Consider the following 25,738-nt stretch of genomic DNA (forward strand, 5'->3'; position numbering starts at 1 on the left):
AATGCTTAGTTATATTAAAAATACAATCAAAGATATACCTAAAACCTGGCAAATTTTTTAAAATTACTTGAATATCAACAGCAGAGCATTAAAATCTATGGATCAAACTTACTCATGAAGCCTGTTATTTTTCACACCAGGATATTCATTGGCTCAGAAGCAAAGTCAAAAGCAGGAAACCTTGACATCTTGAAAGCAAAGGTATCCTGAGTTACTGAATGAAACATAAAGAAACCATGAAAAGCTGCTGCAAAACCCAGCACTTTATAAGCCTGAAATAACTGTCTAGCTTTCTTACCTTAAAAAAAAAAATTCTGATCCTGCCCCTTAGAGATAGTGTGCGTTGCTTCTATGCCACAATGACGGACATGTTCATCTCTGATATCAGCTATGAACAGCTTAGTGGTGCTCATTTTCCTCCCTTGGCTCAAATTCTTCAGTTTATTAATTTGCCTCAATTTCTACTAGGTTCTCAAAGGCAATGCCAGCAGACCACAAGCTCTGCCTTGTCCTACCAAGCTCAAATGAGTCCAAGAACAGACTACTTTGTCTTGTCCAAGGGCTAGCCTAAGTTTCAGGTCATCACCAAAAGTCTGGCAACCAGATGATTAATATTTTTGGCCATAGCAAGTTACAAAAATTGTTCACTAAGGAGGAAAGAAGAATATAATCTGTCAGAGGGGAGAATAATGACACCAACTAATATCTCATGCATCTATGATCTTATATTTCTGTATGTCCATTAAGTGCTTAATTATAAGTATACAAATACCAATCTTAATTTTTGGATTGAGATTGAACAAAAGTTGATCTCTTGAGGTCCTTTACATGATTTATTCTTTTCAAAATCAGGGAACCATATTATAAAATTGGTAATATGTATAGGGCATCCCTGTCACTTTGTTATATACAGGAAGAGATGGCAGGCATATAAAAAATAAAAGAGAAAAGAAATAATAAATATAGCTTTTTGATAATAATATTTAATTACATAATTAGGATGTTATTAACTGAAAATTTTGAATGAACATACAATTACAAGTTTAAGAATTTTATAGCTCAAAGAGATCTTACCAGTTCATAAATTTCAATGTTTGACCCTTACAAGTTCCTAGCAAGAACTACTTTGATAGTACATCTGGAAAAATATCTTAGCAATGGCCATGGTGAGCAGCCCAAAGGAATTTCTCTCTGGCTCATCTTTTTCCTATTTGCCACTAACATGGCTTTTATTCATTCTATGAAGCTTAAAATATATTAGAGCAAGAGTAGCAAGGCAAATAGTCTGGCTGATTCTGCTCCCACAATATTCCTATTTTGCATCTTTATTCATGTTGCCCTAACCATTTTCCTTCCAGGCCTCAACATTCAATCATCCAACCCAACCTCTACCCAAAATATGAGTCTTATATACATCCCTAACAACTGATCATCCAAGCCTTGACAACACTACTGATTAAGCACTCAATACACCACATGTGTACATGGCTGCCTTAGGCCAGTTCCTTCCACTTTTGGTCATGAGTAAAAAGAAGTTTTTATTGAACTAAAAACTATCTCACAGTAATTTCTATCAATCTAAGCATCCCTCAAAACAATCCTTCAAATAAAGAGCAGCAAGATATAATGGGGTTAAAGTGCTGAACTTGGAGGCAGAAAGACCAGATTTCAAATCTTAATGACAACTACTAGCTATATGACCATGGGCAAATCATATATATAACCTCTCAGAGCCACAGCTTCCTGAACTGTAAAATAAGAGGATTTCCAACTGGGCCTCTGAGATGAAAAAAGATCACTTCATGTGATTACAATACTATAGTTTGACCCAATCCAGTCAAAGAAGCTTTCACCTTCAAAAATGGAAAATGATAAAGACAAAAATATTGACCCTGATTATCCCCATTTCTTATAGATGTTTAACTGATGTAAAGCAGTCATCACCACAAGGAGATCAAAAGGGTTCTGAAACTTCAGACAACAAATGCCTGTTCTCTATTCCAGTTTTAAATCTATAATTCTAAGAGCTATGTGAAATCAGTTGTCATATTTCCCTTAAGTTACCTCTTACCCCCCACCCCCACCTACCTATAACTATCTCTTTCCCATGTTACAGTAACCTGAACTGCTCTCTTCTCAGAGCTCAATGTCTCAAACAGCCTGCCTCAACTGTTCCTTGTCCCTACCATCCTTAACAACTATTACTCTACACAGATACACAGAGAAAAGTATTTAAGAGTCTTTTTGGATGACTTCTCCCAGAATTTCTTCTAAGCTTGTTTTTCCTTTGCTCTTACCACTAAGAGGATCCTCTTAAAGCAAAGACTACTATTGTTACTTGGATTTAACATTCATACTGACCATTTTGTATTTGTTCCTGGAGGCAATGGAGTTTATTGAGGAGAGGGAGTAACATGTTTAGACCTGTATTTTGGGAAAATCACTTTAGTGGCTGAATGGAGGAAAGATTAGAGACAAGCAGACCCACCATCAGGCTGTTACAATAGCCCAGGCATGAGGGGATGAGGACCTTCACCAAAGTGTTGCTGGTGTCAAGAGGAGAGAAGGGGGTATATTTAAGAGATGTTGCAAAGGTGAAACTGACAGGTTTTAACAACAGCTTAGTAATGGGGAGGTTAGGGATAGTGAAGAATCCAAGGTGACTCCTAGGTTTTGAGCTTGAGGGACTGGGAGGATGATATTACTGTTAAAAGTAAATGGGACGCCAGCACTGGATGAGTAACCCTCACACCAGAAGGGCTAGTCACTTGTGGGTGAGCCATTCACCTTAAGAATATATTGCAACCCTATAGTAAATGTCCCTTGTTCAGTGGACTCAACATTGTTTCAAAAAAGACTATGCCCTCAAGGACTCTCTTCGACATCGTGGGTCGCTGAACAGCTCAACAGCATCGGGAGGGTGTGTGGTCCAAAGGGCACTGATGGCCTGAGGAGAAGAACACCAGGACTGTTGTTCCAGCTGTCACTTACTAGCTACGTGACTTGAGGCAACCTGGCCTCGGCTGCCTCCCCTGCATAAAAAAAAAAAAAAAGAGGAGAGGGTGGGGGCAGCTAGGTGGCAAAGTCAATAGAGTGCCGGCCCTGGAGTTGGGAAGACCTGAGTTCAAATCCAGCTTCAGACACTTAACACTTACTAGCCGTGTGACCTTGGGCAAGTCACTTAACCCCAATTGCCCTCCCAAAAAATAGCAAAAATAAAAAAGAGGAGGGGGCTGGAATTGATCCAAGTCACTAACCTGTGCCTGCCCTCTGACTTAGTGGATAATACTACTAGGCCTAGATCCCAAATAGATCCGACAATTTTTTTTTAAAAAGAGGAGGAGGAAGAGGGCACACATGTGAACAAAATCTTTCTAGCAGCTCTGTTTGTGGTGGCAAAGAATTGGAAGCAGAGGGTATGCCCATCAACTGGGGAATGGCGGAACAAGTTATGGTATATGAATATGATAGAATACTGTTATGCTCTAAGAAATGATGATCTCTGAGAAGACTTGTATGAACGGATACAGAGTGAAGTGAGCAGAACCAGGGGAACACTGCACACAGTAACAGTAACAACATTGTAAAGACCCAAGAACTCTGTTCAATCCAATGACCAACAGCAACTCCAGGGGGCAGGAGACACACATTTGTGGACACGGTTAATGTGGGAATTTGTTTGGCTTGTCTTTGCACGTTTGCTGCAAAGGTTTTGTTTTTCTTTGTTTTCTTTCTGCAAAGTTTGGGGAAGGTGAGAAAGAATATTCATTTTTGTTAATTGAAAAAAGTTTTCATTATTTTTGAAAAATTAAAAGACAAAAAAAACTAAAAAGTAAATGGGAATGTAGGAAGGGGCAGGACACATAACAGAACAACAAATGCCTGTTCTCTCTGCCAAGCAGAGCAAAGGGACCCTAGGACATATATCTTCATTTTCATTCTCTTTCTCTCTCTCTCTCTGTTTTTTCTTATGTGACTACTTGGAAAATGCAATCAGTATAGTGTCAGCATCAAACAAAAACCCCTGGATGGTCTCATTCTTACGGAATCCTATATATCTCTTCTACTTCACTAAACTTTTAAAATTTAAATTTGTTTTTAACATTCATTTTTTAAAAATTTTAAGTTCCAAATTCTCTCTTCCCTCCAGTCCTTTCCTTGCCCATTGGAAGGCAAGCAATATGACATCAATTATACATGTGAAGTCTTTAAATCCAGCCCAGTCTTTAATCAGAGCTTCTGTCCATACCACCGATTGCCTTCTGGACATTGTAAACTTCATACCCCAGAGATATCTCAAACCTAATATATCCAAAACAGAACTTACTATCTTTCGCCTATAAAACCAACTTTCCTCCAAATTTCCGTTTCTGCTGAAATCACTGCCATCTTTCCAGTACCTCAGGTCTGTAAACTTGGTGTCCTTGTCTCTTCATTTTCCCTCATTCCACATAGCCAATCATTTGTCAACTCTTGTTTCTACTTCCATAACATGTCATATAGCCAATCCCTTCTCTATGTTCATACAGTCACCATTTTAATTAAGGTCCTCAATTATCTCTTACTTAGATTACTGCAATGGTCTTCTAATTGGTCTTCCTGCCTCTAGCCACTCCTCACTCCAGTCTCTTCCTCTGTGTAGCTGACAAATTGATTTTCTTTAAGCACAAACTCTAACCATGTCACTCCCTAGTCAATAAACTCTGGTGGCTCCTTATTGTTTCTAGAATAAACACACACACACACACACACACACACACACACACATGCACTTTTGTTTAGCCATTCACAACCCTGGGACACATGACTTGGCCCTCCATAACTCGGTCCCAACCTGTATTTTCAGGCACATTGTACATTACTTCTCTAATGCTTTGCATTGCAACAAAAATGTCATTCTCTCTCTTCTTCACAAATAGGCCTCCATCCTCTGTCACTAATCCTACATCTTAGCTGTCCTCCATGACTGGAATGCACTCCCTTCTCACCTCTGGCTCACAGTATGTTTCTTGTCTTTCAGGACACAGCTCAACTACCACCTTCTATATTCTGAAGCCTTTTAGCCTACTCAGCTTCTCATGCCCTCCTTCCCAAACTACCTTGAATCTAACTCCCTCATAAAGGCATATTTATTATAGGTATTATTTGCATATTTGTTCAGTATGTACTTAGAACTTTCCCATTAGAATGAGAGCATTTTCTGAGCTGGGATTGTTTCATTCTTTTTATCTGTATCCTCAGCACCTAGCACAGTGCTTAGGACACAGCTGACACCCAAATGCTGACTAACTGACTGATAAAGAGGAAGCGCTCAAATATTGAAGATACAAGGAGAAAAATTGTGATGAGCTACAAGAAGGGTAGGTATCTAAAGAAAGCAAAGTAGACTGACTGACCAACCAACTTAGATATTTTAAAATACCACATATGAGCACCAGTCTGAGGGGTAATTGCTCTTCCTCTAACCTTCTTGGATCTGGATTGCAGTCTAGGGTGGAGGTTCTGGGGTGTGTGTCCAGCTTGCCAGAGCGTGTGGAGACCTCAAAGAGGGCACCCATTTAATACCTCCGGCAGCTGAGAAAACCCCAGCATTTGGGACGAAAGTTCCCCTGTCTGGTGGCAGAGTCCTACTGTGGCAAAAAGCTCAAAAGTCAAGTAATTGAGTGGCAAAATGAGCAGGCAAAGGAAACAAAAAGCACACAGAAGAACCCAACATTAGACTCCTATTTTGGGGACAAAAAGGAGCAAAGCATGGAACAGGAGGAAAACAGTGAAGTCAGAACTCCTGCACCAAAAGCTTCAAAGGAAAATACAAGCTGGTTACAGGCCATAGAGGACCTTAAGAAGCAGATAAGAGAAGTGGAGGAAAAACTGGGAAGAGAAATGAGAACAATGCAAGAAAATTATGAAATGAGAGTCAACAGCCTGACTGAGGAAAATAATACCTTAAAAAACAGACTGACTCAAATGGTAAAGGAGGTTCAAAAAAGAAATGAGAAGAATGCCTTAAAAAGCCGAATTTGCCAGATGGAAAAAGAATCTCAAAAGCTCAATGAGGAGAATCATTGCTTCAGAATTAGATTGGAGCAAATGGAAGCTAATGACTTTATGAGAAACCAAGATGCTGTTAAACAGATCCAAATAAATGAAAGAATAGAAGGCAACGTGAAATATTTCATGGGAAAAACCACTGACCTGGAAAACAGATCCAGGAGAGATAATTTAAAAATTATTGGACTGCCTGAAAGCCATGACCAATGTAAGAACCTAGAAATCATCCTCCAGGAAGTTCTCAAAGAAAACTGCCCTGATGTTTTAGTACCAGAGGTTGAAAGAATCCACTAATCACCTCCTGGAAAAGATACTCCCCCCCCAAAAAAAAAACTCCTAGGAATGTTATAGCCAGGTTCCAGAATTCCCAGATTAAGGAGAGAATATTACAAGCAGCCAGGAAGAAAAAATTTGAATATTGTGGAAATACAATCAGGATAACCCAGGATCTGGAAGCTTCTACACTGAGGGATCGAAGGGCTTGGAATATGATATTCCGGAGGTCAAAGGAGCTGGGATTAAAACCAAGAGTCACCTACCCAGCAAAACTGAGTATCATGTCTCACGGCAAAATATGGTCATTCAGTGGAATAGAGGACTTTGAGGCATTCTTGCTGAAAAAAACAGAGTTGAATAGAAAATTTGACATTCAGATACAAGAAGCAAGAGAAGCATGAGAAGGTAAACGGAAAAGAAATCATAAGGAACTTATCAAAGTTGAACTATTAATATTCCTTCCTGGAAAAACAATAATTGTAACTTATGAAACTTTTCTCAGTAGTTGAAGGGATTAGAAATATATATATATATATATGTCTATATATGAGGGTATATGGGCATATGAATACATATGTGAATGTGTGTATGTATGTTTATATAGACAGAGGGCACAGGACCAATTTAACAGGAAGAGATGATACTTAAAAGGTGAAATTAAGAGATGAGAGGAATATAATGAGAGGAGATGGGGAGAGACAGATTGGGGTAAACAATCTCATACAGAAGAGGCAAGGGAAAATGGTTACACTGGAGGAGAAGAATAGGAAGGCAAAAGGGAATGGGTCAACCTCATTTCCATTGAATTTGGCTTGAGGAGGGAGTGAAATACAAACTAAATAGGGTATCTCACCCTCCAGGAGAATAGGGGGAGAAGGGGATGAGAGGGGGGATGATGGAAGGGAGGGTGGGCTGGGGGGGAGGGAAGTTGGAAGCACCCATTTTGAAAAGGGATGGGATCAGAGTAGAGAATGGAACAGGTGGGAGGTGGGATAGGAGGGAGGGAAATATAGTCAGTCTTTTACAATATATCTACTATGTTATTGTTTTACATTAGCCACACATGTAAACCTATACTGAACTGCTTATCTTTCCAGTACGGGTGTGTGACAAGGGAGGAAGGGAATGAATCTGGAATTCAAAGTTTTGAAATGAAATGTTTAATATATCTATTAAATATATATGATCTATGGCTCTATGATCCAGTGCCACAGGCCCCCTTGTCATTCCTTACACGTGACACTCTTATTACCAGACACCATGAATTTCCAATGGCTACCTCCCCTGCCTAGAACTTTCTTCCATATCTCTACTTCTGGCTTTCTTCAAGTCTCAGATAAAGTAGCACCTTCTGCAAGAAGCATTTCCCAATCCCCCTTAATGCTAATGCCTTCCCTCCACTGATTATCCCAGACTTGTCTGCATGTGGTCTCCTCCCAGCAGACTGTGAGCTCCTCGAGAGCAGGGACTGTTCATTTTTGTCTTTCTTAGTATCGCTGGTGTTTATTTGGCACAGTGCCTGGCACACAGGAAATACTTAGTAAATGCGTGTTGCCTTGAGACGGCTTTAAAGTTAAAAACGTGCTAATCAGTTTTGGGGCTGTCTTATTCAGGGCTTAAGGTCACCTAGCATAAATTCGGAAAGACAGATAATGAGGTATGGTCCCAAACACATATAATAACAAAGAACTGCTGACGATGCTATTTCAGTGTACGAAAAGAGATCAAGAGAACTATAATCTCTCTGAAGTTTCAGTGTTTGTATCTCCCCTAGTTTGAGGTAGGACAGGCTTTTCTATTTAGTTGACAAAAACATCTACCCTCCATTTTTGGGTACCCATGGAAACTAAAAGTCTCAAGAATTAGGAAGACTAATTATAAATAGATTTAAATATTTTTGCTTATTACCCTTACGTTAAAGCACAAAGGTATTAGGATCTACATTGGTGGGGAGAGTATTCGTATCAATGAAATAGTGGATTTTTTAAAGGATTGAATTAAGTTTAGTAACAAAACTAGTCTGGCAAAATAAAAGAGCAAATCATTTCAAAAAGAAATAACAAATATTCAACATAGTCCTGACCTCTCCTAATACAACTGCTCTGTGATAAGAACTAATGGAGGGAGTACCAACAGTGATAAGACAACAGACGCACTGATGACTTAAAAAGCAACAGGAAATACTTTTGGCAATTCTTGGAAAGACAAGATGAAACGTGGAGATACAGCAAACACACTGGATGACAGAATCAACAGAATGGTGGTCTCTCCCCTCTGTTCCTTGGCCAGACTCCGTGAAAGTTCTTTATGTTTGCTGCCGCTACTTCTGCTTAATCCTCTGCAATCCAGCCTCTGACTTCATCAGTCAATTGAAACTGCTCTATCCAAAGTTACCAATAATCTTTTAATTGCCAAATCTGAGAATTTTTTTCTCATAATCCTTCTCAATCTATCTGAGGCATAAAACACTACTGACCACCCTCTCCTGGATACTGTATCCTCCCTCTGACTTTTCATGAGACTACTCCCTCCCGGCTGTCAAACGCTTTCTGTTTTCTTTGCTGGTGCATTATCCATATCACATCCCCTAAACGGGGGTGGTCGCTATCATTCTCTTCCTCCTTACACTGTTGGTAACCTCAAGCAGCCTCCATGGGTATAACTATCAGTTTTATATAGATGATTCTCAGTTAGACATCCAACTCCAATCTCTCCACTGAGTTTCAGTCACATATCACTAATTACCTATTAAACATTTGAACTAAATGCCCCAGAGACAGCTTAAACTCAGTGTGAACTAGTCATCTTTCTCCCTAAATCCTCCCCTTCCAAACTCTCTTACTCCTGTTGAAGACACACCATTGCTCCTGTCTTCCAGGTTTGTAACCCTGATCAGCACCAGCCTTTGCTCCTCACTCTTCCTCACCCCACATAACTGATCATTTGTCTGATCTTTCCACTTATACTGTCACAACATCTCTCACCTCCTTAAATCAGGCCCTTATCACTTCTTGCCTAGAACACTACAAAAGATTTCTAATGGGTGTCCCTGCCTCAAGTCTCTCCCCATTCTAATCCATCCAACACATTGCTGCCAAAGTAATTTTCCTTAAATACAAACCTAACCATGTGACTTCCCTATTCAATTCAAATTCCAGCAGATTCCAATTACCTCTAGAATAAAATATAAATCTGTTTAGATTTTTTTTGTTTTATACAACCTTACATTAATATATCTCTTCCAGACTCATTAAACATTACTCCTCTACTACACTCACACTTTGTGAACCAGAAAAACTGGACATCTCTTTATTCTTCAAATAGTATACTCCAAACTCCTGTCTCTACTTCTTTATGGGGCCTGTCCTCCACACCTGGAAAGAAGTCACATTTTACCACTGTCTCATAGTGTCCCTCTCTTTAAGACACTGCTCATCTTCTACATGAAGTTTTCTTCTCCCCCCAATTTCGAGTGCCCTTCCTTCAAAACTACCTTCTGTTTAAGTACTTAGAATATTTTCACATGTATTAACTTTCTATTTATGCTGCATAAATTTTTACATCTACTTATCTCCCCATCAGAATAGAAGCTCCTTGCATAAGGATTGTTTAATTAATTACTTTGTACTTGTATCCCCAGCACCCGGCACAGTGCCAGGCATATAGTAGGCATAAATACTTGTTCACTGAAAAAATGGGCTTTTGCAGCAGACCACAGCTTGCAATCACTGAAAGGAATTTACTATGAGATCTATTCCAGGGTCTTATGAATTCTGGGCACAGATCACTGTCCAGCTGCAGTGCCTAAGATGCCCATACTAAGGGTTCACTTCAATGAGCTACCAAAGTTTAAAACTGCACTTAGATTTTTGGGCTGCCTCTATACTCTATGGCTAAAATATACCTGTGATTTCATTGATATATGATTTTCTTAAATGAAGCAGATGGTAAAAACTCTTCCAAATAATTCTTTGTTACTTTATATCACTTGGAAATCCATCTAACTTAATTTTTACTTTACCAACTGTATTATCAAATTAGCAAGGATTAAGAGGGTTCCAAATACTTCAGATAAAATGGAAATGAGCACAGCACCTGGGGAATAAGGGGTCAGAGTACGGAAATAGCACTGCCATTCTTCTCATTCTCATATCAAGTTTGTTCCTTAATCAGTACTACTTTTTGTTCTAAAGAGTAATAACTTAAATTTCAGTTTCTTTTCTCTCCAGTAGAATGGTAAGAACAGTTTCGCAAACAGCAATGTGAAAAGGGGATAAGGGGAGGAAGCAAGCATTTATTACGCATCTACTATGTACCCAGCATTGTGTTAAGTGCTTAACAAATATTATCTCATTTGAGATAATAAAAGTCAAACTATTTTTGTCACCATAATATTTGGCATTTGGGGTAGAGGTGATGAGGACTTTGTCAACTTATCCTCTACTCCACTTACTTTAAATATAATGGATATATGTCTGCGATGTCAATGGTGATTTTTTTTCCTACCCAAGTGACTAGATGCACCTTCCTTGAAGCCTAAAAGAATATCAGTTTCTAGTTAGCTATGCTGATAAACATGTCTTTAATTAGTCTCATAAATAAGAATTTCTCAGACAAATTCTGTTACTCCTAATAACAGAGTCCTTATATTTCAAAATATACCTTATGATCATATACAGAACAACTTTTTAAAAGTTAACTTAACATGCTGCATGGATATTTTCTATGATATCTATCACTATTAAGGAGTTCTAGAATCAGGGTAGTATTTAAGATGAGGGTGTGAATTCTGAGTATGTTCTCTTAGTGTGGACATATGATCTGTTTAGCCTGCAGATCAACAGGAGAAATGGATTGTATGGAAGCCTAAATAAGTAGCATTTTTCGGGGTAGTTTAAGTTGTTCCAATTTTAACTTTTTCCTTATGCACTTGAGTCATCTGAAATCCCCATAAACCTTAAATTATCTTGAATCTTTGTAAATAAGGCAGTTACTTCCAACAAATCGTTGGGAATATAATGCAAGGAGTCTTTTGTGAAATTTATTTTATCCCTGATTATAAGGAGCTAAAAAAGATAAAAGTAATCTTCCAGGAATATAGAACAGTGTAGTAGGCTTTGGTCAACCCCCATAAACCTGGTTAGAAGAAAGAGGAGATATGGTAGTAGTGCAGGACAAATTTAACTATGTGGAAGCAGGAAAATAAGGTTATAAAGACAAAAGGGTAAAGTCTAAGGGCATATAACAGCAAGACACAAAGGTCTGCACTTGCTTTAATGACTGCATTTTGACAACTCCCTCACTGGTATCTTGGCACCCAGCAGCCCAGTAGAATAAAAGCATTCTCCAGGAGATGGCCATTGCTTCCTTGACCATGCAGAATCTTCATTTCCTTCAGGCTGCTGTCAACAGAATATCTTGGGCACACCTCCATGAGCAATCTAAAGTCATGCTGTAATTTTTCTTAATGTATCCTTGAATGCCTATATCCTTTTAAAGTATCAATAAAAGGGTATCTGTTAGTAGATTGTTTTCTAAGCACTCATTCTCCCTGATTCTAACACCTAAGGTGCCCTACAAGTCTAACTCAAAAGATGCACGGTTTCCATATAGCATTAGGAAAATTAATAGTGTAGGACAATTATGAAATTCTACTTGATACAATTCCACAGGTAAGGATGCTATGACTAGATTTACTATAACATATTTTGGTCATATTTTCTGCAGCAGACCACTTTCAGTAATCACTGAAAGAAATCTGCTATAATAATATTCATCCCCAGTCTTTTACTTAATTCTGAGCACAGAAGATATTGTTATTCTTCAGTCATTTTCAATCATGTCCAACTCCCTGTGATCCATCTGAGATTTTCTTGGCAAAGATACTGAAGTGGTTTGCCATTTCCTTCTCCAACTCATTTTACAGATGAGAAAACAGAGGCAAACAGGGTTAAGTGACTTGTCTGGGGTTGTAGAGCTAGAGTCTGAGGATGGATTTGAACTCATCTCTCCCTGACTCCAGGTCCTGCTTTCTATCTACTGTGCCAGCACCCAGCTGACCTTTCTAGCTCTAAATTTCTCTAAACTTTGATCCTTTGAAATTCTCATATGCTTTTTCACTGATACACGTGAAATATTTCTGGAAGGACTAGGCTTATGTACATGACATAACCTTAATCATTATTTTTAAATGATCAATCAATATGTATTTGTTAAGTCCCTACTATGTGCTAGGCATTGAGTTCACAAACAAAAAAGTGAGAGTCCTCAGCCTCAAATACCTTACAATCTAGCCAATGAACACAACAGTTTGTGGATATATGGGGATGTTCATGTGTATTTACATAATTACATACAAAAAGATGGGGGAGAAAAGCACTGGAATCTGGGAAGATCAGGAAAGGATTAACAGAGAAAGTGGTACTTGGGAGTTTAAGAGGCAGAAGTAGAGAGTCCATTCCAGGCTTGGGTGATATTCAGCACAAAGGTATGGACACAGCAGATGGAGTGTCAAGGATAAGGAAAAGTAAGAAAGGTAGTTTGGGTGGACACCAATGTATGTGAAGCAGAGTAATATGGAGTAAGTCTGGAAAGACAGGTTGGGGCCAGGTTATAAAAGGCTCTAAATGTCAAATAGAGACATGTATTTTATACTGGAGGCAATAGGGGATAACAAAATTTACTGAGTAGAGGAACTTAGGTCAGACTTGTTCTTTTAGGGAAATTCAGTTTCTCTTACTAATGACTTTTACAATTTTAAAATTTTTTAAAATTTAAACTTCTATTACTTATCAAATACCTCCACTCTGATTAGTAAGATCTATTTGTATATCCTCTGACAGAGGAAAAACTGCCAGGGTCCAATGTCTGAACAGTACAAATTGGTCAATTTATTTTATACTGAACAATAAATATCTGTTGGTTTATTTTCTAAATTGTTAGTAATCTAAACACCATACTGAAAATAGATATGAAACAAGCATCTATTTAGTGTTTGTTTGTTTTTTTATAAATTCTCATGCTGCTTATACAGACAGGCTACTTCAAGAGATTCTTGCCATTGTTTTAGTCAAATAGTTCTATATGACTCTTGGTGACCCCATTTGGGGTTTTCATGGTTAAAGATACTGGAGTGGGTTTACCATTTCTTCTCCAATTTTAACTGATATAGTTGAATAAACAAAGAATTCCTGAATTGAATTATCATTTTACTTGGAAATTCAGATGTTCTAACATATGCTTGGGGTAGGTATTCTCCTAACTCATCAGCAGGTTTAAAGTCTGTTGGCTACCCTCAACCTGGTTAGGTGGACACCAAAGGTAAATGAGCAGCCCTGAAAAGCACTCAGAAAGCCCCCTCCCTAGAGGTGGGGTCCCTAAATGTAGATAAATAAATAGAATTTAGACCTCCCTAAATATCCACACTTTACAATACACCAGAAATAATCTTGGGGGGAAAGCTCTAGTATTAAGGAGGACTGAGAAAAGTTTCTTGCAAAAGGTAAGAATTTATCTGGAACCTGAAGGAAACCAGCAAAGCCAGGAAATAGACATGAGGAGGGAGAGAATTCAAGCATGGAAGATAGCCAGTGGAAATGCACAGTCAAGAGATGAAGTATTATATGCAAGGAATAGTAATGAGGACAGAGTCTCTAGATCAGAGATTAAATAGAGGACAATGAGGATTAAAAAAACCGGAAAAGTTAGGAAGGGGTTTAATTTGGATTAAAGGAAAATCAAGAACATTTATTTGATGTTTTTAGATTAACCTGGGATTTAGAGGCTGGAAGAAACATAGTGATCCATCTAATCCAACTCCCTTATTTAACAGATAAGAAAACTGAAGTATCAAGAGAAGTGACTTTGCCAAGGTCACACAACTAAGTAGGTGACAGGGTCAGGATTCAAGTAAGTCTCTTGGGTCTCCACACTCAGTTTCTTCTCTTTTTATACAACAGAACATAATCATGTGTCAGACTGGGGTTACAGGCATATCTTATGGTCACTGTATTTAGAATCACACAGATATAGAACTGTAAGAGATTTTAAAGGTCCACATAGTCTAACACTTATTTTACAGATTAGGAAAATGAGCCCCAGAGAGGTTAAATAATTTTCTCCAGGTCACACAAGTAGTAAGTAGCAGAATCAGGAATTTAAAGAGGTCCTCAGATGCCAAACCAGCACTTTTTCTTTCATCCCTTATCTTCCTTTTAATCACAGAATGATAGATTCTCAGAACTGAAAGTAACTTAGGGATTATCTAGCCAAAATTTTACCAAAAGTAGGAAGGTCTTCTATGATATTGCCTTCCATCTGCAAAAAACAAACAAATAAAAATTAAAAAAATTTTAACCAGTTATCTTCCACTTGAAGACCTCCAGTGAAAGGTAATTCCATTTAATTTAAAGGTAACACGTTCCACTACTGGATTATAGTATCAGTGGATTTCACTTTCATAAGGTATAAGTCCTAACATTTATGGAAACCATATCTAATATCATATAGGCTCCCATGATATCAGTTACAACACCAAATTTTAAATGCGAACAAATAAACTATCAAGTACATTCCCTTTGAAGACTTCTAAAAGGAACTCAGGATATTTAGACTAGAAAAGATCCCTGGGTGATATCTGTCATTAAGTACTAATAAGACTTTAATGTAGAAAACGGATTAGTTCTGTCTTGTTTGGCCTCAGAGGGTAGAAGTAGGAATCAGTTGCAAAGAGATGAGTTTGATGTTTGGACAAACTTCTAAACCAAGTTATCCTTAAATGGAAGAAGCAGACTTAGGAAGTAGTGGCTTTCTTCTCAATGGAGTCTTCAATCAAAAGACTAGATAACCACTTGTCAAGTATGTTATAGTGAGGATTCCTTTGGAGGATATGGGTGGAACTTGGTGGTCATTAAGGTCCCTTCCAATTCCAAAATTTCAAAATATGAGCTAACATATTAAGGAATTATATCTTCCAACAGCATCAACTTTTTATTAAAGCAGAGGAATATACATACTCTTCCGTGTTTCTTTAGAATCACTCTGTAATATGATCCCACATAAGAATTTTTGGGGTTTTGGACAGGGTATGTGTTGTAATGGAAAGAACAACGTACTAGGAGTCAGCAGAACCAAATTCTGGGCAAAACTAGTTGAGTAATCTTGGTCAAATCATTTAACTTACTGGGCTTCAGGTGTGGACTATGGTTATGGATAAAAGGTCAGTAAGACACTAATAGGCAATGACAGTCTGGAAAAAAGACTCCTAAATAAATTCCATTCTTAAAACAACAAGAAGTTACATAAGAAAAGAAATTTTATGTCAACAGTCCTACTCTTTCTAAAGGCTTACAAGCTGACTTACTAAATATGGATGTGGAAATAACACAAGATTGTGTGTATCATTTCCTCTAAGAGGAGATTCAGTTTATGACACTTTCACAAGTAGGGGAGTGGCTAACTTCAAAATTTCTAAAAGTAACAGGTATCATTACCTCCAAATCTAGAAATCAATCAACTCATCAACAAGCACTTCTTGAATGTTCAATACGTGTCAGATAGTGCACTAAGCCCTGGAGATAAAAAACAAAAATGAAACAGTATCTGCCCTCAAGGAGTTTACATTCTATCAGAAGGGAAAACATGTACATAAATAAGTATATACTAAGTAAATACAAAGTAAATTTTGTTTGGGAGAAGGGTCCAATGGAGGGAGGTGTACCAAGAAAGACTTCATTTAGGAGATGTTGCTTAAGCATAGTGCTGCAGGAAATAAATTCTATGAGGCTCATTCCTCTCTAGGTTATACTGTGGACTTCCTCTACCACGCCCCCAGCTCTTCATCCTGAAATTTCACTGTAGCCCTATAATTCACACCATATCCTCTATGCCTGTGGCCTTCTCAATGGTTTCTCCCAGAAATTCCATTTCAAGAGCCTACTATAGTCTCATCACTCTACAGGCTGCACTCTGGATTTCCTCTACCATGTCCCAGGGCCAGGAACTCCTGCCTGCCCTTCAATTTCCTTTTATGTGTTTTCTTACCCCTTTTAGAAGGTAATTTCCTTGAAGCTAGGAGAAGCCTTTCTTCTAGTTCTATTTGTATTCACAGTACTTGGGCACACATAATAAATGACAGATGTAAAGTAGAAAAGCATTTCAGGCATGGGGATGGGTCAATGCAAAGGCACAGAGAAATGATTCTCCTGTGTGAGAAGCAGCAAGAAGTCAAACTTGTATGGACTGTAAAGTACAAATAGGAGCAACATATAATAAAGTTGTAAAGGCAGAATAGGGTCACACTGGGAAGAACTCTAAAGGCTAAAGAGAAGAGTTTGTATTTAATTCTAGAGGCAATACTGAACTCCCCGTAAAGTTGCACTTTAGGAAAATCACTTGAAAATGAAGCAATTTAACAATAACCATCATACTGGAGAATATAAAACAGGGGCATATTTAAGAAGAAAAAATCTACTAGCCACACATTTATAACAACTGTACAGAATCATCAAAACCTATAGTTAAAATGACATGGTGATTTCTGAGAGCATGAATATTTTGTAATTCTAATAAACCACAATCCAAATTGCAAAAACAGCTAACAGGAAGATTAAAAGATGGGGTAACCAAGATCTTATTTAGAAAGAGTCTTTTTAAATTCAGGGGACTCCTAGAATTTCAATACTTAAAAGATAATAAGCAGGAAAAGGTCTTAACTTTGATTGTTTCCGCCTAATTCCAATGAATATCTTCATTTGGAATCTGAAGTAGCAAGAAAGATGAAATGAAGATATAATTTAGGAAAAGAAATTATGAAGCCATATTCTTAAGGAAAAATAATATATGTATTTATGTATAACTAATGATAAAATTAATTATGGAATTAATAGGTCTCTTTTTCAGACCCAAAACTGATTTTGAAAATTTTAATTTCTTTTTTTGGCCTTTTGGAGGGCAACTGGGGTTAAGTAACTTGCCCAAGGTAACACGGCTAGTTTTTTTTTTTTTGGTGTGGGTATTAAGTGTCTGAGACTGGAACCAAATTCAGGTCCTCCTGACTCCGGGGCCTGCACTTTACTCACTACGCCACCTAGCTGCCCCTATTTTTAGTTTTCAACATTCGTTTCCACAAGATTGAGTTGCAAATTTTCTCCCTGTCTTTCCCCTACCCCCACCCCAAAATAGTGAGCCTACTGAATACCCCTTCCCCCAATCTGCTTTCTCTTATATCCTCCCCCATCTCCCCTCTAACTTTGTAGTAAGGCAAGATGGATTTCTATACCCCAGTGCCTGTATATTTTATTTCCCAGTTGCATGTAAAAAACAATTTTTTAAAAAAATCTGTTTTTAAAACTTTGATTTCAAGATTCTTTCCCTTCTTCCCTCCTCACCCACCCCCACTGAGAAGATATGCAATTCAATAGAGGATGTACATGTGTAATTATGCAAAACATTGCCATAGTAGATATATTGTGAAAGACTGACTATATTTCCCTCCTTCCTATCCCGCCCCACACTTGTTCCTATTCTACTTTGACCCTATCCCTTTTCAAAAGTATGTGCTTCTAACTACCCTCTCCCCCAATCTGCCCTCCCTTCTATCATCCCCCACCCCCCTATTTTCCAGTAGGATAAGATACCCAATTGAGTGTGTATGTTATTATTCCCTCCTTAAGCCAAATTCAATGAGAATAAGGTTGTCCCATTCCCTTTCACCTTCCTGCTCTTCCACTCCATTGTAACAGTTTTCTCTTGCCTCTTTTATATGATATAATGTACCATAGTCTATCTCTCCCTTTCTCCTTCTCCCAATAAATTCCTCTCTCACCTCTTAATTTTATTTTTAAGATATCATCCGAAGGGATATTCAACTCATCCTGTGACCTCTGTCGATGTATACATGAACATACAATTGCTCACTCACATATATTTATATACATATACATGATATATATTCCCTTCAATTATCCTCATACTGAAAAAAGTTTTGAGTTACAATTATCATTTTTCCATGTAGGAATATAAATAGTTCAACTTTAATAAGGTCCTTATGATTTCTTTTTCCTGTTTACCTTCTCATGCTTCTCTTGCTTCTGCTCAGCTCTGGTTTTTGCATCAAGAATGCTTGAAAATCCTGTATTTCATTGAATGACCATATTTTCCTCTGAAGCATTATACTCAGTTTTGCTGGGTAGGTGATTCTTGGTTTTAGTTCTAGCTCCTTTGACATCTGGAATATCATATTCCAAGCCCTATAGTCCCTTATGAAGATGTAGAAGCTGCTAGGTCTTATGTTATCCTGATTGTGGGCAGTATTTTCTCTTTGACCTGCAAACTCTGGAATTTGGCTATAATATTCCTAGGAGTTTTCTTTTTCGGATCTTTTTCAAGAGGCGATTGGTGAATTCTTTTGATTTCTATTTTGTTCTCTGGTTTCTAGAATATAAGGGCAATTTTCCTTGAGAATTTCTTGAAGGATGATTTCTAGGTTCTTTTTTTGATCATAGTTTTTAAGTAATCCAATAATTTTTTAAATTATATCTCCTGGTTCTATTTTCTAGGTCAGTGGTTTTTCCAATCACATATTTCACACTGCCTTCTATTTTTTCATTTGTTTCGATCTATTTTATAGTATCTTGATTTCTCATAAAGTCATTAGCTTCCATTTGCTCCAATCTAATTTTGAAGGAATTATTCTGTTCAGTGAGTTTTTGAAATTCCTTTTCCATCTGTCCAATTTGACTTTTAAACACATTCTTTTCATTGGTTTTGGGGACCTCTTTTGCCATTTGAGTTAGTCTATTTTTTAAGGTGTTATTTTCTTCAGTATTGTTTTGGGTCTCCTTTAGCAGGTTGTTTTGTTGACTTGTTTTTCATGATTTTTTTACACAATTCTCATTTCTCTTCCCAATTTTTCCTCCACTTCTCGTAATTTTCAAAATTCTTCTTAAGCTCCTCCATGGCCTGTAACCTATTCATATTTCTCTTGGAGCTTCTGATGCAGGAGTTTTGCCTTTATTGATTTCTTCAGGTTCCATGTTTGGATCCATTCTGTCCCCAAAAAAGGGTTCTATGGTCTGATTGTGCTTCCTCTGCTTGCTCATCTTTCCAGCCAATTACGTGACTTTTGAGCTCTTTGACATGGTAGAACTCTGCTTCTGGAGTAGAGAGCTTTGTCCCAAATGGCTGGGGTTTTCAAAAATGTTGTCAGAGGTCTGAGGAGGCACCCTCTCTACGGCCAACATAAGTTCTGGCACACTGGTGTTCCATCACCCCAGGACCACCACTCAAGACAGCAACCCAGATACAAGCAGGTGATTAAGATATAATATGCAAGAGTGATTATCCTCTGAATGGTCGCTTGATCCCCCTATTATCTGCAAGCCAGTACCCGGGGAGGCAGCCACTCAACAGCAGCTGCAGCTGCCCTGTCTCCACTACCTCTCGCCCCAGGGGCAGGGGCCAGACTGCACTCTTCTGTAACCCAGTTCCAACAAAGTTCCCCACTGATCTTTTACTTTCTCTTTGGCATTTATGGGTTGAGAAGTCTGGAAACAGCCAAAGCTGCTGGTGATTCACTCTCCTGAAGTCCGATCCAGCCACCCTGAGCTCCGTATGGCTCACATGGGACTGCATGCAGTTCCCAGCTTGGTGCAACATACCCTTCCTGTTGGCCTGCCAGGCTGGCGTCAGTGGGAGATTTGTTTCTTTCTGTTACTTTGTGGGTTCTGTAGCTCTAAAATTTGTTTAGAGTCATATTTTACAGGTATTGGAGGTGGTAGTGGCGGAAGCTCATGGAATTTCTTGCTTCTACTCTGCCATCTTGGCTCCACCCCCCCACCCCCCAAATTTGAAATATCTTAAAACTAAGCCCAGACTGAGAGACCAAAGCCCTGATAAATATAAAATTTCACACCAGGCAGAGCCAAGATGGCGGAGTAGAAGGACCTCCCCACAGCTTCAGCTTCCACCTTCCCCAATCCATGTAAAAAGGGGACTCTAAAATTCCAACATTAGACTCCTATTTTGGGGACAAAAAGGAGCAAAGCATGGAACAGGAGGAAGACAGTGAAGTCAGAAATCCTGCACCAAAAGCTTCAAAGGAAAATAAAAGCTGGTTACAGGCCATAGAGGACCTTAAGAAGCAGATAAGAGAAGTAGAGGGAAAATTGGGAAGAGAAATGAGAACAATGCAAGAAAATTATGAAACGAGAGTCAACAGCCTGACTGCGGAAAATAACACTTTAAAAAACAGACTGACTCAAATGGCAAAAGAGGCTCAAAATGGCAATGAGGAGAAGAATGCCTTAAAAAGTCGAATTTGCCAGATGGAAAAAGAATCTCAACAGCTCAATGAGGAAAATCATGGCTTCAGAATTAGACTGGAAGGACGGCCAGGTAGCACAGCGAGTAAGAGCACCGGCTCCAGTGTCATGATGACCTGGGGATCAAATCTGGGCTCAGATACTTAGCACCCACCCAGAAACACCTGGCCATGTAACCCTGAGCAAGTTACGTAACCCCAATTGCTTAGGGGTGGCCAGGTGGCTCAGCAAGTAAAGAGTACCAGCTCCAGTGTCGGGATGACCTGGGGATCAAATCCAGGCTCAGATACTTAGCACTACACCCAGAAATAACTGGCTGTGTAACCTTGAGCAAGTTACTTAATCCCGATTGCTTAAAAAAAAAAAAAAGAATCAGACTGGAGCAAATGGAAGGTAATGACTTTATGAGAAACCAAGATGCTGTTAAACCGATACAAACAAATGAAAGAATAGAAGGCAATGTGAAATATCTCATGGGAAAAACCACTGACCTGGAAAATAGATCCAGGAGAGATAATTTTAAAATTACTGGACTATCTGAAAGCCATGATCAAAGTAAGAACCTAGAAATCATCCTCCAGGAAGTTCTCAAAGAAAACTGCCCTGATGTTTTCAAATCAGAGAGCAAAACAGAGGTTTAAAAAATCCACCGATCACCTCCTGAAAAAGATCCCAAAAAGAAAACTCCTAGGAATATTATAGCCAGGTTCCAAAGGAGAGAATATTACAAGCAGCCAGGAAGAAATAATTTGAATATCGTGGAAATACAGTCAGGATAACTCAGGATCTGGCAGCTTCTACACTGAGGGATTGAAGGGCTTGGAATATGATATTCCGGAGGTCAAAGGAGCTGGGATTAAAATCAAGAGTCACCTACCCAGCAAAACTGAGTATCATGTTTCAGGGGAAAATATGGTCATTCAGTGAATTCAAGAATTTCAGGCATTCTTGCTGAAAACACCAGATTTGAACAGAAAATTTGACATTCAGATATAAGAAGCAAGAGAAGCATGAGAAGGTAAACAGGGAAAAGAAACCATAAGGAACTTATCAAAGTTGAACTATTAAAATTCCTACATGGAAAAATTGCAATTGTAACTTATGAATCTTTTCTCAATAGTTGAAGGGAATAGAAATATGTACATAGGTCTATATATGAGGGTATATGGGCATATGAATACATATGTGAATGTGTATATATGTTTACAGGTATACATAGATACAAGGCACAGGACCGATTTCACAGGAAGGGATGATACTTAAAAGGTGAAATTAAGAGGTGAGAGAGGAATATAATGAGAGGAGATGGGGAGAGACAGAATGGGGTAAACTATCTCATACAGAAGAGGCAAGGGGAAATGGTTACACTGGAGGGGAAGAATAGGAAGGCAAAAGGGAATGGGTCAACCTTATTCCCATTGAATTTGGCTTGAGGAGGGAATGAAATACACACTAAATAGGGCATCTCACCCTACAGAAGAGTGGGGGGGGAAGGAGATTAGAGGGGGGATGATGGAAGGGAGGGCAAGCTGGGGCAAGGGAAGCTGGGAGCACCCACTTTTGAAAAGGGACAGGATCAAAGTAGAGAACAGAACAAGTGGGAGGTGTATGGATAGGAGGGAGGGAAATATAGTCAGTCTTTTACAATATATCTACTAGGTTATTGTTTTGCATTAGCCACACATGTACATCCTACACTGAACTGCTTATCTTCCCAGTAAGGGTGGGTAACAAGGGAGGAAGGGAATGAATCTGGAATTCAAATTTTAAAATCAAATGTTTAAATAAATATATATATATACACACACACACACACACACTATTATTAATACTATTTTACATGTAATTGGGAAATAAGATATACAGGCACTGGGGCATAGAGATCCACTGGAAAAGTTGAAAGGAGTATGGGAGAAAATATGGGAGAGAGCAGATTGGAGGAGGGGATATCCTGTGGGACTGCTATTTTTGGGGGGTGGGTAAGGGAAAAATGGGGAGAAAATCTGTAACTCAAAATCTGGCAGAAATGAATGATGTAAATCAGAAGTTAGTAAAGCATTTGAAAAAAAAAATTCACACCAAATTTCCTAAACAAAAACAGATTAGAGACTAGCAAAAAAAGTAGATAGAAAAAATAAAGCAGATAGGCCAAAAACATTAACTCATATTCAGAATCAAATCTAGTGGTATCCACTATAAATATATTTGCCCTAATAGATATATTACTCTTGAAGTAGAACCTTCCATTCATTTCACATAGAGTGAACAAAAACTTTTTTTTTCGTTGTGGGCTCAAATCTACTATGACATAAAATCCAAAGGCACTCTACATGATGTCAAACTTTTGGAAAGTATTTATCAGATTAACTTTAAGACAAAAGCTAAAATCCTATTTAAATAAATGCAGAACTCTAATAGTACTCTGAAAGATATAAGACTAATGATCATGGATATTGTAGAGAATAGATTCATGTAACCAAGAGGGGGTTGGCCTAGACAACTTTCTAAAGTCCTTTCAAAATACAGTTAGCAAAGCATTTTCTTCACAATACCCCTGTGAAATAGATAGTGTTATGATTACGCTATTTTAAAGATGATAAAACTGCAACTCTGAAAACCTGAGTTACCCCTGATTACACACAGATTAAGTTTCAGAGATGGGATGCTTGCGATATTTTTTCTTTGTTGTGGGGGCTTTGGACCTTGACTATAAAATTCCTAGGACTTTCCCTTTAGGGGTTTCTTTCAGAAGGTAGATTAGTTCTATCCTCACTCTGCCCTGTGGTTCTAATAGTTTTCATTTATGATTCTTAAAAAACAGTGTCTAATTTCCTCAAAAGTGATTTTAAGCAAGTGTAATCAAATTATCTTACCTTGACCCGTTCACCAAGTCAGTTGCTTTTTATATCAAGTATCTAGGTGGTACAGTGGATAGAGTGCTGGGCCTACAGTCAGAAAGACCTGAGTTCAAATTCCGCCTCAGGCACTTACTAGTTGTATAACCCTGGGCAAATTACTTAATCTCTGTTTGCTTCAATTTCCTCATTTGCAGAATGGAGATTATAATAGCACCTACCTCCCAGGGTTGTTTTGAGATCAAAGGAGATAGTAGTCATAAAGTGCTTTGAACAGTGCCTAGCACATAGCAACCAGTATATAAATGTTACCTATTATAGCATTTGTTATTATTTCACATTTTTTCAATATGCTGATTTTGTTCTATTATTCCTTGCTGACTCATGGTGGCACTGACACCTATTTGGTCTATTCTAATTTTCAGAAAGTCCATTATTTGAGCAAAGTTTACCACTTTGTCTCCCAAACTATTTATTTTCCTTTCAATTCTAGAGGTCTGGCAATGAAGCATGCTACTGACCTCCTGAGATGGGATGGAATCAAGACGCAGAGTAAGATGCTGACATCTTCAGGAATGGCATTTGTTTTGCTTGACTTCTTTTTCAACTAGGGCAGGAGAAGGGAAGAAGGAAAAGGGAGATAGCAGCAGGGTTGTAAAAAAAAAAGAAAAGAAAATCATTGAAGTATTTTTCCATGAACAGAAAAGAACAAGAGGAAGGCAAGAAAGAAACAGACAAACAGGGCAGCATTGAAATTTACATGATGAATTTATTATGTGCTTACAAGGAAAAGCAAGCTGTATGTAAAAGAGTCACAGTTACATCTACAATCCTTCTTTTATGTTCAGCATGGTACATAGGAATGCTTACTCTATTTGGTATTTAAAATAAAGCTGTTTTCAAAAAAAAGATAATGTAATGAGACTGAGAAGTGGATCACAACCTGTCCACACCTGCTCATCTGGTGAGACTGTCCTACCCAAAATGAGAAAGGGTAGGTGTCTTACCACTCGGGCCCATCTATTACCATTACCATGTGATCAGGACACAGGAAAACTCTACTGTGAGGGTGTCCGTGAGAAAAAGTCATTTTTTCAATTGTACCTGTATAACAGCTGCCATGAGCTCAGGTCCGGTGGGTTAGGCTATAACTGGACAAAAGAGGAAGCTGAGATCTTCAGAGGAAGAGTTCAGAATAAATTATTGGGGGTTAGGAGCAAATGTGTTAGAGACAAGCCCCAAAATTGGCCACTACAGTGGCGAAGTCTGCAACTTATTTTCCCCTTCTCCAACTATTTGATTCAGAGTCAGGCCCTCACCCCTACTTTGGAAACTAATGCTATAGACAATGAGAAGCCACTTCAGGCCCCTTAGTGAGGTGGTAAAGGGTAGTAATATATTATAATATGTTATAGTAATCATGATACATGATAACAGAAAAACATAAGGAGGTAATCTCTTATAGAAGAAAGAACATTAGGCTCAGATCAGGAGAGATTTAGGCACTTAGTAGATGTAAAACCAAAATCAAGTCCCTTAACTTCTCTGATTTTGATTTTCTCCAGTTGAAAAATGGAGACAATAATACTTGAGTGCTTACCTTACAAAGTTACAGTAAAAATCAAAGGAGACGATGACTATAAAACTATCTGCAAACCTCAAAGCACTGCTTAAATGCCAGCTGACAGTATAGCAATATTTTAGAAAGACTAATCTGGTGGGGATAGGACAAGGTAAGTATACAGGAATCAGGATAATCTCTTTGGAAAACAGTATACTATCCTAGGTATGATAAACATCTAGAACTGGGGAGTGATGGTGGTAACTGAATGGAAGAAATGGGAGCCTTTACGAAGAAGGATAAAACTTATAGTAATTGGGTGGATATGGGCTAAGAAGGCAGAAATGAGGATCACTATAAGCGTCAAGCCTTAATGACTAGAAGAACTGATGGTGCCCCACCAACAGTAATAGGCAAGTGGAGGTAAGCGAAGGCCAGAGAATACTTGTGAGAAAAGTTCTAAGTCCATTTTAGACATGCTGAATTTTATACGCTTAGCAGGATATTCTGGTGGAAATATGTAGGAAGAAGTTGCGGTGAGAAATGTGCTCTATGGCTGCAGATTAAGAACCATTGTCAAAGGTAACTGAAAGAGTGGTAAGAAGGAATCTACAAGAGATAACAGAACAAAAAGAGTGAAAGACCAAAGATTGAGCTCTAAGAAGAAAAAACTT

The 25,738-nt window shown here is 38.3% G+C and overlaps 1 protein-coding gene across 12 annotated transcripts in view; it reads right to left on the reverse strand.

Moving 5' to 3' along the window:
* The window catches only part of TFDP2 (transcription factor Dp-2), a 172,534-nt gene that overhangs the window by 98,315 nt on the left and 48,481 nt on the right, over positions 1–25,738 (reverse strand). For 2 of the 12 annotated variants that reach the window (XM_069104667.1, XM_069104673.1), the window contains exon 3: positions 24,025–24,110. The exons of 8 other annotated variants lie outside the window; for them this stretch is intronic. Coding sequence is in view for 1 of the 4 variants with exons in the window: in XM_069104663.1 (XP_068960764.1) it covers positions 113–116 (4 nt within the window). In the remaining 3 variants the exon portion in view is untranslated. Of the gene's footprint in view, positions 1–112; positions 215–15,818; positions 15,897–24,024; positions 24,111–25,738 lie in introns of all 12 variants that reach the window. 2 more of the 12 variants (XM_069104668.1, XM_069104663.1) reach the window with 2 other exon arrangements.

This window comes from Petaurus breviceps, unplaced genomic scaffold, assembly GCF_028583685.1.
Source record: "Petaurus breviceps papuanus isolate PSGF00001 unplaced genomic scaffold, PetGlider_PUasm1.0 688, whole genome shotgun sequence".
In the NCBI taxonomy this organism is placed as follows: domain Eukaryota; kingdom Metazoa; phylum Chordata; class Mammalia; order Diprotodontia; family Petauridae; genus Petaurus; species Petaurus breviceps.